Here is a 19,525-nt window from a genome sequence, read left to right as displayed (position 1 = left end):
GAAAGATGTCACAGCTATCATGCTCAAGTTTTTAATTCATTTGATTCAACAGAAAAGAAATTATCCACTGCGAATCCCAATCCCAAGGCAAGTGAAAAAGTGTGAAATGATCGTTAATTTTGAACGCTAGCAAAACTGCAACTTTGACATTTAAAAACATGCGTTCATTAATAGAATTGTAAAATTTTAATAATACGATTTAAAATTTAATTTAAAGTCATTTTATTATTGTTATAAAATATGAATAAAAATAATATGGCATTACGGAGACCAATAAAAGCTCATTACGCTTTTATTGAGTTGTTTAGTTCAGAACTGTACCAGCAAATGCAGTAGATGTAGGCATTACCAAATATGGAGTTCGCTCGTTTTCCCAACCGTCCTCCCTTCGAACCCTAGTAGCTCTCAATTTTATTTTCTGTTAAATATCAAGTTATATTCAAATGTTTTCATTGAACTGTTTGGTGTAAATATTGTAATTTCTTCTTTTATTTAAAAGTGAGTTCATATTATTGTTATTTAAACGAATGTCAATATAGGTCAAAATATATGAGCGTTTAGGTTATGTTTTAGGTGTATAACTTAGATAATTCGTAATTTCGGTTGTGTTGTTGTTAAACGTGAGGACTTTTGTTTTGCAGATGTCGTTTAGGGTGGTCCGTAGTTCTAAATTCCGCCACGTGTATGGGCAAGCCCTGAAAAGGGAACAGTGTTACGATAACATCAGAGTTTCCAAAAGTTCATGGGACTCTACTTTTTGTGCCGTGAATCCGAAGTTCCTGGCCATCATAGTAGAATCAGCTGGTGGAGGCGCTTTCATTGTTCTACCACATAACAAGGTAAGTTGAATTTTAATTTTTCCAATTTTATTCGAAATATTATAGAATGTTTTTTTTTTGTATTCCTACTAGTACATGAACATGTATAAGTTTCATAAATATTAATCTTTAATATTTAGATAATTTGTCCTATTTCATGTAAAGAATTTTTAGTAAAACCTAAATTAATTCTTTGAGAAATCCATCTAATTTAAAAAATCCTAATTTTTTGAACTTTTCAGAGTGACATCATTTATATGTGACATTAATTACTTTTGTCACTGCAAATCACTAAGCATAATTGTTGTTTTTACTTTATTTACTGTAAACTAATTTCTCCTTTTTAATTTTAATTATTTTTGAAATAGTACCACAATTTGGTTTTAGTCAATTAACATGAACATATGTGTACAAGAATGTAATGTATATAAAAACTTTTTTTTATATTGAAATAGCTAGCACTAGACCATGATCCCACTATTACTGTTTATTTCTCCATTACAAGTAAACATTAACATTTGCTACTAAAACAAATTACAAATTAAAATTTACTTTTTTATGTAAACTAAATTTATTAAAAATACTATAAAATATGTTATACATAGTGCCGGAACAGTGTGGAACAGTTCCACAAATTACTTATTTTTGTTTAAACTGCTCATTCACTAAACTTGTCACTCTTTATCTGTAAATACTCATTATTTCTGAGTAATCTTATAACTTCTTGAATTCAGTCAGTTACTATTTGATGGCTGAACTTTAATTATGTGCATCATTAAATTTGAGTAATCGACCAATCTGAAAAAACTTAATAACTAGCCTATGTGTTCTTCCAGTCTATGTTCTACAACTGTGCCAAATTTTATTAAGATCCATTGGACCATTCCGGAGATACCTTCAAACAAACACCCAGCCATCCATCTAAACATTCGTATTTAAAATATTAGTATGATATAATCATACAGAAGTGAAATATTAATACCTTTTTATTTCTAACTTGCTGAATTTCGGCATGCATTGCAATCACTGACCTCAATATGTGGCCTTTGACTTTATTGTTAAAATATGTATTCAAAAGTTTTATTAAATCTTGATTTAGGAATGCATGGGAACAAACATAAGAGCAGTAGTTTTTCAATTCAATTTCCAAGCAGTGGCTTTTAGGTGTGCAAACAGTGCACAGATTGTTTCGCCAGTGTTGCATTGAAGAGGGAGGCTCGAAGGAGATTGATCTGTGATAGATGTTGCAAAATTTGATCAGCTATGTTGTAAAGAGTAATTTATTTTTAATATTAGTCACACTCACACCTATAACAAAACAAAAGGAACAAACATTAATTAATTTTTATATATATATAAGAAGTATTTAATCATAAAATACTATGATATAATTTTATTACATCTATATATTTGCAAAAAAATCTACAATATGAACAAAACACAAAAGGATGTTAGGGGGGAGGACATCATAAAGATGAAAAGATGAAAGCAGTGGTTTTTATTCATAGTAGATGATTTCAGTACTTATTGAATACTAGCTTTTACCCGCGACTCCGTCCAATTTTCACAAATTTTCAGTCAAATCAGCCGTTCTTGAGTTATAAATAGGGTAACTAACACTACTTTCTTTTATATATATAGATGTCAAGATTTAACAAACTGAACTTTAGATCTGAAAAACCAATTGAAAAAGTAATTATATCCTAAAAGGTTTGCTTTATTTCAGCTGAAAAAGGTTTTATATACACCTTGGTTTTATGTTCAACCTCTATAAGAAGGTTTGAATTACTAGAGACTAGATTTTGCCCGCGACTTCGTCTGTGCATGTAAAAAAAATATCTAATAATAAATGTAGCATATTTGACTCAGTGATAATGTAGCTTTCTAATTTCAAAATAATTTTTGAGAATGGTCTAGTAGTTTTTCAGTTTATTTGTTACATACAAAAATAAAAATCTTTCTTCTTTATATAGATAAGATATAATACTATAGATAAGATGAAATAAAAACAATTAGATGTAGTAAGTATAATTTTTTTTTTTTGAATAAATTTGCTGCAAGTAATAATATTGCTTTTTTAATTTTTCCGTAACAACTCGCAATGTTTAGAACTTAAATTAAATTGTGTGATAAAAATTGCTAGAATTTGTTATGTTAGGCAAGTTATTGTAATGAGTAATGCTTTGGTTTTTTTTATATTTACATTTATCAGTAATAGAACGAAGTTAACATATCATGTATTCCGGTACCGAATTACCCAACTGTTCAATATATTATCTGTGATACATTTGAAGGAAACTTTTTTTATCAGCGGAACAATGCGTCGAAGCCTCGCATATGATAGGGCATTGTACAACTGATAGGGAACAATAGCTCGATGACAATGGCGGTACCCACAATGTTTACTAACTTTTTGTCGAGATTCTTATGTTGTTACTACATTGGAATGCAAACGAAGGTGCTCCCGGGTATTTTTAAGTGCTTCCTTTCCCGCGTTTTTTGTAGAACGACGATTATACGTTTCAAATTATTCAAATTCGAAATTGTTCTTTAGTGTTTTTGGGGCATACCTAGTAATAATATTTCGATAGAATTTTGTGTCGAATGTAAATTTACATTAATTAAAAAGAAAGAAGCCTAACATACCGGAAATACGATGCTACTGTCAGGCAAATAAAAAGTATGAAATTTTTTAAGCAAGTTAAGTGGATTGGAATTAAAACTAGAAAGTAGCAAGTAAATTAAAGCATTAACATGTTTTGACATCTGTCAGCGTAATGTAATTATGATACAAGACATTGGATACCAGATTATATGATTAACACGACTAATTTCTAGAAAATTTTACGACCTAGTAGGTAATTACATTGACATTCTATTTATGATTAGCAGTTGCCCGCAACTTTGTCAGCGTAGAAAAAATGTAGCCTATAATATGCTTGTATACATCACCAACCTTATAGTCAAAATCCCGACAAAATCGTTCGAGCCGTTCCGGAGATTTTCGGGAAAACGCGGACTTGCGGATAGGCAGGCTATAATAAAAATCGATTTCCGTTATAATGCTTAAACCATGTAAATACGTCATGTTCGCGATGTACACGTACACTCTTTATGTACAATCCAATTTTATTACCTGTATATATAGATGTTCTATGACCACCTGCAGTCTGTATAATCGATTTTGATGGTGACGCATGTTGTTGAATAATGGTGTCGGTCGATATTATTTGTTGGAGTGGAGTGAATATATTTTTGTTTATCGTTTTTATAAAACAATATTAACAATACAACTCATTGCGTAAAATGCCATGATCATTGTCAATCCGAAATTGTTTAAATTTTACTCATATTATAAATGATAATGTTTGGTTGTATGGATGGATGGATGTTTGTTAAGAGGTATCTCTAAGAAGAAAGGAAGGAAGACATCTCGCTGAAATTTGGCATAGAGTCTGGGAGAACACATAGACATAAAGAGACATACTAATTAAGTTTTTGTTCTATATCCGCGCAGATGGAGTCGCAGGTGACAGCTTGTTATTCATAGCTACCTAGTCATAGTCAAAACATGTTATTGTTATACAGTTGTAATAAAACAAAATTTTACAAATAATTCGTTTGTTGTTGCTACAAGAAAAACTTCGGTGAACTGTTGGGGGTCACAAACTTGAGTCTTGCGAAGATCAACTAATGTGGGTCAAGTTCATTAGATCCAGTAAATTACTGTATAAAGTGTTGCATAGAATTACAGCACGCCGTGTGCCGAAATAGATTTCAAGGTGCGGTGTATACTTAGGCATTCTACAACTGAAAATATCCTGGCTGTAAAACGTGCCTTATATGCATCAGTGTAACGTATAAACAACAAATAATTGGTGATGAAAATCTTTGTCTCTTATTTTTTTAGGTGAATGACTGAGATGATATGATTTTATATAGTGGTTTCGTTGGTGGAAACACTAGTAGCTTGTGTTCTTATCCTATATAAACTGTTTACCTTTTTGCCCTACCCCAATGACAATAACGTTGGCCCTTTATCAGCCTTATCTAGACAAAAATAGATTGTATAGACTACTTCAATAATATACTAAATAATAAATCCCTTCATAACAAATGAATGTTAAATGAGTTATACACTACGATAAGGTGCATTGTATAACTGTTACCGGATTTAACTTGTACTTAGTCTATTATGATAATGTAAATCAAACAGTGGTCGTTATAATATTTACATTATTGTTATAATCAGTCAATCCGTTCTAGTTTAGTTTACCAAAAAAGTATGTACGTTATTTATTTATATTAGTTATTTGTCTACAATTAATGATAGGTACTGTGTATGTTTTATACAGAGTAAACTTGGATAAAAGTAGAGAGCAGTACGGTACATGAACATTTTACACGTTTACGGTCTTTGTTTTTATTGGCTTCGATATTCTACGTCCTCTTTACTCTTCCTTCTCTATTATTCTTGCTTGATCTTTTCTATAATGGACGTAAAAGGTACCTTGAAAAAATAATGTCTTTTTTCTAAAGTTTATTACTTATCACCAAGTGAAACAATTGCTATTTTGCTTCTTAATTTCATAAATTCCATGACTTACCTAAAACGAACTGCATGACATCCGACTCTATCAAGTCAGCCATTTGTGACAGTTTTATCTCGTCTAAATACACCTCACGAAGCAATAATCTGAGATCGTCTTCTATTATTACATTTATTATATTTTATTTACAAACGTTTATTTAATTTTGGCGCTGCGTTGAGTAATAATTCGCGCGCAGACGATCGAGGACCGGCCCACGCGTAAGTAAAAGCGCGGGAACGCGGTGGTGGCGCGCAACGCTCCTTGTCTATGATTTATTAAAAAGATTTATGGGTAATTGTATAAATATAGATTCATTATTCAATCATGGATTTAAATAATTGTGACTACTTCTGTATTTTTGGTAATTTATGCGTCAAGACATTTGATATCATATTCTGTTATAGCGTGAGATGAGAAGCTACTTTATTTAATGATCACAATGAAATATACGATAGACGACAGACGATTTAAATATTACCATTAATTCACTAAATAACTAATTAGATTAGTATAATTAGCCTCAGAAAATTTATTATAGACATAGTGTTATTATCATAGTTCAAAGTTTTATTTAACTTTTATTATGAGTTTGGGTAAATTTTAGGCCTTATATTAATACTTTTTCCAAGTGATTAAAACACCATTTCAAAGAAGCACTATTAGAATGTAATTAGTCTAAATACGTAGGCTGAACTAATTATAGTAATGACTGTTGTGTTTATCACTTATTATGTAGATAGCTTGTGTATTTTGTGTCCACTTTTGTCACAAATGTACAACAATTACGTTCGATATTTGAAATTTGTCAAAGAATAGGAAATATAAAAGTTGTAATTATTGCTAAGTTATAAATCCTTCCTCGCGGAATTAAAAAAAATACGTAATAAGTAGTCTATGTGTTCTTCCAGACTATGTTCTTCATTTGTGCCAAATTTCATGAATATCCGTTGAGCAGATACCTTCAAACAAACATCCATGTAAACTTTCGCATAATACTAGCTGTCGCCCGCGATTCGACGTCGAATTAAAAAAAAATAATAAGCAGCCTCTGTGTTCTTCCAGACTATGATCTATATCTGTGCCAAATTTTATAAAGATTCGTTGGGCCGTTCCCGAGATATCTTCAAACAAACATCCATCCATTTAAACATTCGCATTTATAATATTAGCAAGATTAGAAAGAAGTAATATGTGCAGTATGCAGAAACCGCTAGCAAATATTATTTCTGCGAAACAAATAAACCAGTCGCTAACACTATTTTATACAATCAGTGTCAATGTTATATAACTTTTCGCGTTGCAATGATATCTTGTTATCTATCGGTATTTATTAATATGAACTTGACCGATATGACAATAAATGAGGAACAATTGAAAAGGTTAAATAAAGGCAGGGATTTTATATTACCCAAAAGAGTAGGTTATTAGGTGTTAATCAATTGTTTACTTTTTATGTGGAACAAAGTTCATCCATAATTCATGTGTCTCATATAACCATAATATGCTTATCGTTAACTTCCTTCGTCACTAATCTGCAAAGTATGTCCTTTTTCAAAAGCTAATGGCACATTAATAGTCTACAAATGTAAGTACTCTACAATTATTATTGTAAACGTAAACCATGACCTACCTCAACCATTGTACTTGAATGAATGGTTAAAATGTACACAAATTGTTTACAATTCCTTAACCTATTTGTAAAAATATTGCGAAGATACGTCTGAAATAGTTGATCTTGAAATGTTCATTAATAAAAATAAGCAATAAATGTCTTGTGGACGTATTTTAACTACCTAACCGTGAGTACCTGAGACCAACATCTCCGTTTAAAACATATTGTTATCTCTGTTTTGTAAAATATAATGACAGGGATGACGATATGAGACATTTTGGTCTCCGAAAACCAATGTAAGTCAGGGATGGTGAACTTTTAAGTGTCGACGTGCCATTTTTCTAAAGAAATGTTTGCGGTTATAGACATAGACATGCTATCAAATAATTTTGACTTATTCTGATCCTATACTAAACTTGATAATCGTAAGATTTTATAAAACTTGGCGGTTTCTATTTTCGCTAAACACTTGTTTAAAAATCTTTAAAAAAAACTTACGATATGTGTTACTGCAGTTAATTTTACGTTTATAAAGTTATTGTGCCTTGACAAAGACAATTCAAAAGAGAATTTATTTAACGTCAAGTGACAATTTTGCATATATTAAATATTTTTTTTTATCTTCAAGTCCTTATATGTTAGTTATCTGTGATACAAAATAAAGGTATGATATCATGATGTGAATGAAGGCTGAAATTATGTCTTTTAGATAAATATGTTGATCTTGTTCATATTCAGTATATATTATTTCATCACTTATCTTTATAGTAAAAAAGATAGTATATTTTTGGCTTATACATGTAAAGTTAAATGTGTAATTTAGAAAAAAAAATTTTTTTTATTAAAATTCTCTATACTAATATATTATACTTTAATGACTTAAAGTGACTCTTTTACACACTCATATGAAACGCATTGGTGGCTCAGGAATTGAGCAATGAGACTTGTAATCTGCAGGTGCTGGGTTCGAAGCCCGCTATGTACCAATGTATCATATATCCGACGTTCTTACGGTGAAGGAAAACATGCAATCTGCACATATCTGCGAAGAAATTCAAAGATTTATGTGAATTTACGTGACTATGGCCTAGTCACTCCTAACTTAGGATAGGCTCCGAGCCCCTTAGTGGAGACGTATAGTTATCAATTTTATTCGTATCAAAGTTATGTATGGTGTAAACAAAACATAAATTTCCCGAGGTGGGTATACGTATCTGTATAGTACGGTTTCGAAAAATCTTCACTCATAGATCATGCAAAGTTGTTACAGCAGTAGTACTTGATGACGACTCTTCATTTACCGCTTTTTTCTACATAATTATACGAAACACTGTCAGCATTTCTTTAACAGTGTTGTTTGTAGTTGCTTTTGAATAATGTTCACACGTTTGATTGATATTGTGCAATATACTTGTACAATGTAGCTGACATTGCACGTCGAAATCGGTTAGCTCTAAGGTTGTCACCTTAGGTTTAACTTTGTATTCGGGTTATGGGTTTGACAGCGATGACTTTCATTATGATTGGTGTGAAACAAGTGACTCGTTTTTTCGTCATCCTGTAAAGTTCGAAGGAGGTCGATTTTTTGTGGCCAGTATTCAGGTCTATATTTGGTGTGTGTTGGCAGCCCTGGGTGTGTCTCATCAAAAACGAACACGTATTATCCACGTTGTTGATACTCTTCAGGTTTCTGACACGCGAACCGTGCAGATTCATGCCAAGTTTTGCAATGTTAATCATGTCGCAATGTTTGTATTAAATCAAAATGTATTTATAAGTCAGTAGGTCATAATTGGCCATGATGAAAGTATGAATAACCTAAATTTTGATACTGTACCAATAGTAATTGGATGTATTGAAATATGTAGGAATTAAAACATAATGAATGAAGATGACATGATGACGATTGTATCGGCACAATCTAGTGGCAACAGAGGATATTAACACTTTAGTGTCACCGATTTGACTCGCGATTTTGTTTTCATAAAATAAACCGCGCAACTGACAGTTATACTTCATACTAGCTGTCGCCCGCGACTTCGTCTGCGCGGAATTAAAAAAAAACTTAATATGTAGCCTATATGTTCTTCCAGACTATGTTTTATATCTATACCAAATTTCATTAAGATCCATTAAGACTTTCTGGAGATACCTTCAAACAAACATCATTATCCATCCATCCATCTGAATTTTTTACATTTTTTTCTGTGATAAGAACCTTCTCCTGACAATAACAAATACAACAAAAAAAAAAGTGAAATCGGTCCAGCCGTTCACGCGTGATGGCGTGACATTTTTATATATATATATAGATTGCATATTTATACATGTGCAAGAAGTAGTTAGTGCGCAATAGTACATATTTTAGGTGTATTTGCGACACGCGATCTTGTCATTTTGGGTTTAATTCGCTAATCACGTCATCACCGTTAGTCGTAATTGGCTATAATTCGTTATTCGTTCGGTTTACACTCGTCTTTTAAAAAGCATCAGAGAACTTGCTTTACGTACAAAAAAAATTGCAGGTTTTTTTGGCCACCTCTCAACTCTTACATATCACTTGTTTTTCGCTGTCTCAATTTGTTTTCTTTCTGTTTTGATTTAAAAAGTTCTTCAAAATAGGAAAGATAATAAAAGTATTTATCATAAAAATAACTCATTTGTCATGTTGAATGTTTCTTGCTTGTAGCAAAATTGTTGAAAAGTGCCAGTTAGCAATAAAAATGGTAATGCTAAAACTGCGGCGGGCTACACAATTGTACAGGATTAATAATGGAAAATTGGCGTCGTGCCATGCATCGCCAACTATCCCACTCGGTTGTTGGATCAAATATTTGGTAATCAAAGCGTTGGACCAAATGATTGCTGATCTTCAAACCAACGAAACGCCTTAGATTGACAACTAAATTTCAAATCAACAAGCTACATAAAATCAGTCAAGAAGATTTGCTATAACGTTTTTTTCTTTTTACGTAGTCCACTAGGACTTCTTCATGTTGTTCATGTTGTTATCATCCATCTATAGCAATATCTATAGAAAGGATGCGATGAAACTTTTATACAAATAATAGTCCGTAGGCGAATATTAAGATCAACTGCGCTTGATTTGAGCTATTTGTGTGTCACGTAGTCTCAATTTGTTACACTTAGGACTTCTTCCGACGATGCGATGGTCGTAAATAGCATTTGTTCTATATTATAAATTACAGTAAACAATCGTTATTTAACAAGTTTTATGAGTCGTGCAATTTTATATACTGGAAAATGTTATAAGATGACGATAAAGTATGATAAGTATAGATTTAAATAAAAACATTTTTGTTAATACTACTTTTTAAATTAACATTATATTTAAAATTCTAGTGTCAGAATTTTAGTTAACATACTACTCCTCCAAAACGGTTTGAAATATTATCTGCATATTCGGTCTGAAATACGGCTACTATGTATTTTTCATACCCCTATTTACCCATTTTTGAGATATGCGCGGACAGAGTCGCGGACGACAGCTAGTTATTTTACAAAATTCTACTATAGCTATTTTTTTTCTATTTGCGAATTATAACGTCACAAAAATGGCGCGTTTTCTTAAACAAATTTGTTAGAAAGGTTTTTATCGATACATCAAACATGTCCCAAAGGACTACTGATATTGTATTTTTTTTAGTAATAATTAACTTTACCTACATATAGTACTGGCCAGAAATACTGCGCCAAAACACGTACAATCTTCTGCTAATTACGTGCTCCGTCTAATTATACTAACAACTTTCACTTGAAAGTTCTACTCGTTTCTCTGACATTGCCAAAAAAAACTTACTTTCAGATTTATAAATGATACAATGCTCTTTGTTTATTTCTGTTATTAACTTGTATATTATAATTAACTATGGGTACATAAGAGAGCATACATCGATGGGTTCTATGTATATGGGCAAAATCAACAAATTTAGGATTTTTCCTTTTAGTTTTAAAAGTTACCTCTTAGTTTAAACAAAGTATACATATACAGGTGTAAATGTAATTTTTTGCTGAAGTAAAAGGGCTTATGCGGCCAACTTTCCTATATGGTTGACACTTTGAGAACCTCTCCTGAAAAGTTGTCAATTTGCACATTGGCCCTTATTCTTAGGAGCCATCGACATCTTTGTTTTGAGATCAAGGTCGTTACCAGCCGAAGATCAAGGGTGGGACCACTAATGAGAATGTTTATGCAACTTGTGGTGCAATTTCTTAATGAAAAACTGACAAGTCGTTTCTGAGGGATGTATCTATATGGGATTGTAGGCACCTTAGATTTATTAATAGTTTATGTATATATTTTTTTTAATTTCATATTTTTCAATTCTCTAGCGGAAATATATTTTTATTTTACTTTTGGTTATATGTTAACTCTTATAATATTGAGGATGAAATAAACTTTTATAAAATACATATAAATTAATTAATATTACCATTTTTTTTTTGGTATTTTGTTTTGTAATAGATGGTTACTAGTTTTTTAATGCCAATCCAACGTTAATATTGTTTGCAACAACGTTGAAAATAAACAAAGCTATTTTTATCGGATTACAAATAAACATTCCAGTATTGTCCAACATTGGTACATTTGGTCATTGTATTTGAGGCCAACAATTGGATCAAATGTTTGATGCCAATGATTAATTCATCAATTTAAAAATTGTTAAGTAAACGTTCAAATTGTTTTTAATAAGAAAAAATAAGTAAAAAACTCTCTTCCTTATTAAATACTTTTGAATTTAGAACCTTCCCTCTACATATATGGAATAGGCGAATACAAGCTATTATTGTCTTGTGTTTATATGTATTGTGACGAGGTCTTCAGGAGGAGTAATGACGTCACAAAATTACAAGACCCTAGGTAATTTGAAGTCAGGTTCCGTGTATACTGACCTATTGGGCAAGGTATATTTGGGCAAGTCGGTCACTAATGATACCTTTACACTTTAGCGTTTCATAATAACAAGAATCGGTCGCGTAAATTAAAAATAAACCATCGAGCGGTGCACAGAACCGGGTCAGAATATACTTAGATATGACACATCTGCGTAGCAACAGCAGTGCAGCATTTCCAGCTGTGTGGAATGCAAAACATTCTACGTAATTCGGACAACATTTCCACGGATAGAGTTACTGAATGAAATACACCTTTGTGATAGTTCTAAGCTGAGTAATGTTTAGGTGTAAAATATTTCATCACCATCAGCTCACTATACGTCCCCACCGAGGAGCTCGGACCCTACCCTAAGTTAGACGTAACTAGGCCATAGTCAGCCACGCTGGCCCAGTTCGGGTTGGTTGACTTCATTTTGGTTCTATTTTTGAATTTCTTTTTAGATATGTGCAGGTTCCATCACGTTGACTGTAACGTGATGGAATGAAGATGATGATGAGAAAATGATGTTAACTCGTCGGATAGATATTTACTTCAATGAAATCAAAATATTTTTCTAATTTCATAATAAAATATGATCGCAAACTTCTACTTTCAATTGGTGAAAAATACAATTTAATTACACCAGCAACAAAGAGATACATAGTTCCATTTTCTGTGGTCATTATGTGGAGATTGGTGTTCAATCTCCTTCCTTCTAAACCCTTTTTAAAGAAAGTGAATAAATGGATGAACGGTGAAATTTGACTCACTTAAATATGTATGTGTAATTGTTCGAAGGTTGGTCGGATACCGGCGGACCACCCATTGGTAGGCGGGCACAAGGGGCCGGTGCTGGACATCGCGTGGTGTCCCCACAACGACAATGTCATCGCTAGCGGCTCAGAGGACTGCGTTGTCAAGGTACAGTACCTACGTCATACTTCGAACAAACCGGAGTATTACGTCTTAATACATAATGAATATTAAATACATATGTTTCATACTTCCCGGTTACCTTATGGTGACATTAGTATGACGATTAACAGTAGTAGATTCCGCAACAAAAATATTTGTTGGGGTGCAAGAATGGGCCGGGTCGACTGGAGAAATACCACGACCACGTGAAGTGGAAGTTTTGTGATGATTGTACGTGCCGGAGGGATAATTTTAGTCCACGTTCCTTTCCCACCTTTTCTTATATGGAAATGAAGGGGAAGTCTAGTATTCGTAAAAAACATAATTTTAAGGACGACGCTATCTAGTATAGAAGCATCGTAATAAAAAAATAGTCAGTCTTTTAAAGAACTTCCATTAGTCGTCTTCTAATTTCAACCAAGACGCTATAGATTTTGTAGGAATTATCATTAGATGTAGACTGTGACTTTTTGTTGTGTTCCCAGGTGTGGCAGATACCAGACGGTGGTATTTCACGGACGCTCACCGAGCCCGTGGTCGACTTAGTGTACCACCAGCGCAGAGTAGGTCTTGTGCTGTGGCATCCCACCGCCCAAAATGTGCTCCTAACAGCTGGATCTGATAACCAGGTACCTTAATCTGTTATAGGTCCAATCTATGATCAATATAATACTAGGTCTCTTATGAATTGAACAAACAGATGAAAAAATGTCGCCAACCTAAGTTCCTAAACAATATTTTGTTAGAGTCTTTGTATTAGGTACAATTAACATGTTTTGTTTTAGATCGCAATATGGAATGTGGGCACTGGCGAGGTGCTGCTGAGCCTGGACTGCCATCCGGACCTCATTTACTCCGCCTGCTGGAACTGGACCGGCTCCAAGCTGCTGACCACCTGTCGCGACAAAAAGATCAGGTACATTACGACAAGTACACAGAGACGTAGACAGACAGATTAGAAAATTTACATTAGAACCTGGATAAGTGGGACTCATTGTTCAGTTCCGACGGACGACCTTTATAAGCAAGAAAAATACTGCGACATCTTGGACTCTGACCTATCCAGATTCAACTGTATGTTCAGATTAATCTATACGTACGTGAGTCGACCATGACTATATTATTATTAAAAAAAAATCAAGTAATAATCAAAAATTCCCGACATTATTATTCATCATATAGATTGTTTCTAGTTAAGTATACAGGATTTGTCTCTTCGGAATTTTCGTTGTTGTAAAATGCTTAAATTGCTTAATAAATTCAAAGAGACTAAGAGAGATGGCCATATTGTTGTTATACTGGTTTTATGACAGTGAAAATTATCCATATTTTCAGAATAATAGACCCGCGCAAGGGCGAAGTGGAGGCGGAGGCGATAGCTCATGAAGGCAGCAAGGCCTCGCGCGCAATATTCCTCAAACACGGCTTGGTCTTTACAACAGGGTAAGTCTTTTTACCATATAAGTAATATATCACTAGATTAAATTTTACATATATAATAAGAACACAAATAAAGCAAACGCTTCGTCTGATAACTGATGTTAGATACATAGATTAGTAGTATCTTTGTAATCTACATGTCAGTTTGTAAGTTTAAAAATTAACAAAAAAAATGGTACCAACCTGCAAGCACTACCTTTCTAATAAAAAAAGAATTATTAAAATCGGGGCACCAGGAATGAAGTTATGGGGTAACATACAAAAAAAAAGACGAATTGAGAACCTCATTATTTTTGAAGTCGGTTAACAATTAGAAATTGCTGTCTACATCATAGATTTTTATTAGAAAATAGAAGAGATAAGCACTGGAAACCTCTAGTTGATACATTGCTGTTTTTCTTGTACATAATCAGATTCAGCCGCATGTCTGAGCGTCAGTATACACTGCGCACGCCGGACGCTCTCGGCGAGCCGATTGTGACGGTGGAGATTGACACCAGCAATGGTGTCATGTTCCCGCTTTACGATCCTGATACAAATCTGATATATCTTTGCGGCAAAGGTGACTCCGTTATACGGTACTTTGAGGTAAGTACTTATTATTTGCTGTATGTAACTTTTTAGATTATTTTTTATTTTCTTTTTAATCGATCTCCTTCGAAATAATAGTCTTTCGACTACAGTGTTTAGGTTGATAAAATTTGAAAAAAATAATTAAAATGGTTAAATAGGTACCATCCATACCATCTGGATGGCTGACCTTCTACAACAATGCTTCCCGTAATTTACTGCAGTCCTTAGCTGTATTTCTAAACCAATACGACTTAAGGTTCGTTTAGATATAATCCAGAGTATTACATACAGTTCAAACTGTCTGGCGATGACGTCACTAGCAGTATAGTTCTCTCATGTTATCCCATAAGTTTGTCTCAATGTACCTTTAGGGTTCTGTAAGGATCGAGCTTACGATCTCCTTAAAGATCGGCAATGCATCTGCAGTTCCTTTGGTGTTGTGGAAGTCCATGGTCGTCGTTGATCAATTCCTTCCGCTTGTTTGCCTTCTCTTATATTTAAAAAAAACCTTAGATAGGGTTCAAGATATATTATTGGGTTCGGCCGTAAGTTACTATCTCTTCATTCATTGTTGTAACTGATATTATGTTCCGTTCTGCATATTGCAAGGGCGAACATGCTATACGATACACTAAGATCATGTATCTCTTATTTATATAAGTAATAAAAAAAAACTAGTTTATTTGAGTTTAGCACTCGGCTGTGTAAGTCGAATATTGTAGGTAAAGAAATTTTTGATTTTAATACGTAATTAAAAAATTTGTTAATGAAGTGTAATTTAATAGAGAAGAAAAAAGTTTTTTTTTTGTTTTTATAAAAAACGCGATTGTACTGTGCATTAAATTGTATGGTAGTTAAAATTTAATATGTTTTACAATTATAATTGATAAAAATGGGTTTTAATTGGTATTTAATAGCTTGTTTATTTTACGCATTACAAATTCTGCTTAGGTAACACCTGAACCTCCATTCGTGCACTACATCAACACTTTCCAGACTCCGGATCCTCAGAGAGGTAAGTAAAATCTAAATATATTTAAAAAATTCTTTATTTATAGGAGGCGTTTATTTTTTTATTTTATTTTTTATTTTAAGGTATTGGTATGATGCCTAAGCGCGGCTGTGACGTGGCTACCTGTGAAATTGCCAAGTTCTATCGCCTCAATAACTCTGGCCTTTGTCAGGTGAGATTTATAAAATTATTAATATTCAACTAGTAGTTGACCTAGACTATAAAAATATAGCCCTATGTCACCCGGGGATAGTGTAGCTTCCTAACAATGAAAGAATTTCAATAATTCTAATATCTTCATTGGTCAATACAAACAATCAAATCTTTCCGCTTTATTATATTAGTGTAGATCCTAAAAGTTAGTGATTTTAACTTTATTTTATTATAATTTAATTACAAAAATATTTTCCATATATATATAACTACTATTTATAGCATTAAAGTGAACTAATCAAGCGGCAGTGAAAGTGTTATAAACGACTCTCTTTCTATCACTTGTAAATCTCATCATTTTAATGTTTGTCTGTGTGTAACATATCCAGGTGGTATCAATGACTGTGCCGCGTAAATCCGAGTTGTTCCAAGAGGATCTGTACCCGGACACGCTGAGTGATGAGGCCAGCCTCACTGCGGACGAGTGGCTCGCGGGAGAGGACGCGGAGCCATGCACAATGTCGCTGAAGGTACACATACACATACATGACTCATACATCATACATACAAGAGATCATACATGAACATTTTTTTTTCTTGTTATTCTGTCATCAGTTTCATTTACTTTTATAAAATGTGTTGAACTTTTACATACTTGCATACAGATGTTTGCTTTTGTATATCCAAGTGTGTGTTTTATTAAACCAAAGCATGAATTTTGAAAACTAATAAAGCTTTTCTGTAAGAGATATTTTAATAGGATTGTTTTTTAATTTATGATTTTATCTATTATTGATTTAATATAAATAAAATCTTAATTTTTCATTCGTAGACAAATTTATTTTACCTTTTTTTGTCTATGATTGATATTATACTTGGATTGTTTTTTTTTTACTTTTTATTTGGTATCGTACTTAAATATGTTTTTATAATGTGTGCAAATCTTAATTCCTGGAGTTGAAAAATTTAGCGATGTTTTGACGATTTTGTTGGCTTTCTCTTTCTAACACATTACTTTCGCCATTTTTTCTCTAATTTGACTTGATTGCTACGTGTTGATTTGTTGTTGTAACTAACAAACCCTGTGTGTTGTAACAAATATATCCATTATTTTTTTTCATATAGTCGGATGATTTTTGTTACATTGGGGAGTTTAAAATTTCATATAAAAAATTATCTATATTTAAACAGTTAGCATTAAAAAAAAAATTATATACCTAACACTAAATTTTTCATAATATTCTTAAATATACAAAAAAATTACTTTATGTATTTACTTGCTTAATATTACTTTAAAAAAATATATCAATATAAAATTATATCATAGAAAAATAATATCAAAGTAATGTGTCACATCAACCACAGAGTATCCTTTAATATTTAATTAAAAAAAATACGGTCCCCGTAATAAGAATCGAAGCCGACAGGAATGTCAGAACAGTCACTAAAGGCTAGGGGGTTCCCCTGACCTCGCTCCAGGAACGTGCGGTCGTGGTACAGGGCGGCTACGTGTCGGGCCGCGCTCAGCAGCTCACCGTCAACAAGAGGAGCAACGCGCTCGCCACCGGCAAGGACAGGGAGAAAGAGAGAGAGAAAGACAAGGACCGCTCCCCCACCCCCGCGCAGAAGCGAGACGACAGTCAAGCTGGCACTCCCGCTTCAGCTACACCACCGCCCGCTGTTACTGCTGCTATTGTAAGTTGTATAGAATACTTTTTTTTTTCAGAAATAAAAGGCAAAGGAATTTAATAGATTCAGCCACATAACTGTAACAGGTATAAACACTGACCTCTATATATGGACAGGATATAAACCATGGTTTTTGTGCCTATTTGATTTTCTACTCTTTTCGAAGATGGTTGCGATTGGTAGGTAGTATTCGAAGTAATAATAGAGTTAGAATTAACTGTCAGGAACTTCAACATTTATAGTTGAGTTAGTAAAAACAACGATCTCCTAGTATCAATATGAAATAGGTCTTTAAATATTTGTATAACTTCTGTCCTGTTCTGTTATTTTTTCCTATTCTAATTTAGTACTTACTAAGAACTTTTTGTAAACTTCATTTAAACTTCTGCTTTTTAACCTGTCTTTAGTTTCATTCTATAGATATCCGTTGTTTTTATTATTACGAGCAAGTTGTAACTAGAACCCAAATAAAGAAACTAAAAAATTATAAATTCCAGGAGAAACAGCTGTCAGATTTGGTAGAGGAGATACGTAAACTGAAATCAGTGATCGTAAAGCAAGAGAACCGCATCAGAGCGCTTGAAGCGGCTGCCAAAGCGGCGATACTGAGCCCACCTCCGCCAGAGCCCTCCCCGCTGCCGGAACATAATCACGAAACACCCGTCCCTGAAACGATGGCCCCCGATGAAGTCTGAGGTACCATAGACTATCTGTTCATGACAGCAATACACAATTTGTATGTCAACCATAGACACAATTAAAAAATTATCTATGCATTTATTGAATTATCAGATTATAATCGAATGAAGTGTTTTGTCAAAATATAATCCTAAAGTAATATTTTCAGTATACTAAAAAGATCTTAAAATTACTCTATCTTAAATGCACTTTGTTATTTGTTGTCGTGAAATGTGTCTTCTGATCGGTTGCTTATGTCTATATATTTGACAGTTGAGTGTTGCTGTTTCTAACAAAAATTTAAAATCTTATATATGGCAATACAGGATATGTCAACTCAGTCATCCGTTAAACTGTCATTCGTTTGTGTAAAACTCAATCTGTTAAAGTTAGTTAATATTAATTGAAGTCATTATAATAAGAATACATTTTTTTATATAATATGAAGTATGTTTTGTCAATGCAATATTGATTTATTATATATATCCTGCAATATCTATCTAAATACATAAAATATTTAAAACATAATCAAATGATAAAAGTAACTTGTTTTATAAAATATTTTAACAAAACTAATTCAATTAATGAAGTGTTTTTTGGGGGGGTTAATGAAAATTAAAAACTGTCCAGCTTTTAAACAATTGCTGAAAAAATAACATTGATATGTTTGTACACTTTAAAGTTGAATATGAAATGTTATTCTAAAAAATTCTGTCACGCAATTTTTGATATAAATTTTACAAATTAGTTTTTTCTAACTTCTTCTAAATTATAAACAATATTTTGTATTTTATGAAATCAATATATTTTGAACAATACATCTGTATCTATGACAATAAGTAATAATTAAAAATGTATTGAATTTTAATTAACTGTTCTTGAGGTCTTACGAACATTACTTTTTAATAACTAACAATACTTTGAACAATTTTAAAACAAGTTTTAATATGGATTTTAAGCTCAACTTGTATTTATAAATATTTTTTATAACTCCCCAAAAAGAATAAATCAAAAGTAACCTCAAACTTCCCTGACAGTCCTCTGCAATATATTTATTTATATTAGTTTTTGTACATAGTTTTATAGTCCGAGTGATACACGTGCCTTAATATAACTGCCTTAATGACAAAAATTTTACAAGCGATT

The 19,525-nt window shown here is 32.6% G+C and overlaps 1 protein-coding gene across 2 annotated transcripts; it reads left to right on the top strand.

The window, feature by feature from the left end:
- The first annotated feature begins 214 nt into the window (after positions 1-214).
- On the top strand, positions 215-18,799 carry LOC106707754 (coronin-6). Of its 2 annotated transcripts, none has more exons than XM_014499190.2 (12): positions 215-498; positions 642-839; positions 12,718-12,840; positions 13,320-13,463; positions 13,620-13,750; positions 14,170-14,277; positions 14,688-14,862; positions 15,799-15,862; positions 15,943-16,031; positions 16,402-16,542; positions 17,513-17,707; positions 18,199-18,799. In XM_014499190.2, exons 2-12 carry the CDS (start codon positions 642-644, stop codon positions 18,394-18,396), a joined length of 1,566 nt encoding a protein of 521 aa, XP_014354676.1. In that variant the 5' UTR covers positions 215-498; the 3' UTR covers positions 18,397-18,799. The 2 variants fall into 2 exon arrangements, with proteins under 2 accessions (XP_014354676.1, XP_014354662.1); XM_014499176.2 differs by having other exon boundaries at positions 216-498; positions 17,492-17,707.
- The last annotated feature ends 726 nt before the right edge of the window (positions 18,800-19,525 follow it).

This window comes from Papilio machaon, chromosome 21 (genome assembly GCF_912999745.1).
Source record: "Papilio machaon chromosome 21, ilPapMach1.1, whole genome shotgun sequence".
Taxonomy (NCBI): Eukaryota; Metazoa; Arthropoda; class Insecta; order Lepidoptera; family Papilionidae; genus Papilio; species Papilio machaon.
The sequence above is the reverse complement of the archived record's forward strand: the minus strand, read 5'-3'. Positions and strand labels throughout refer to the sequence as shown.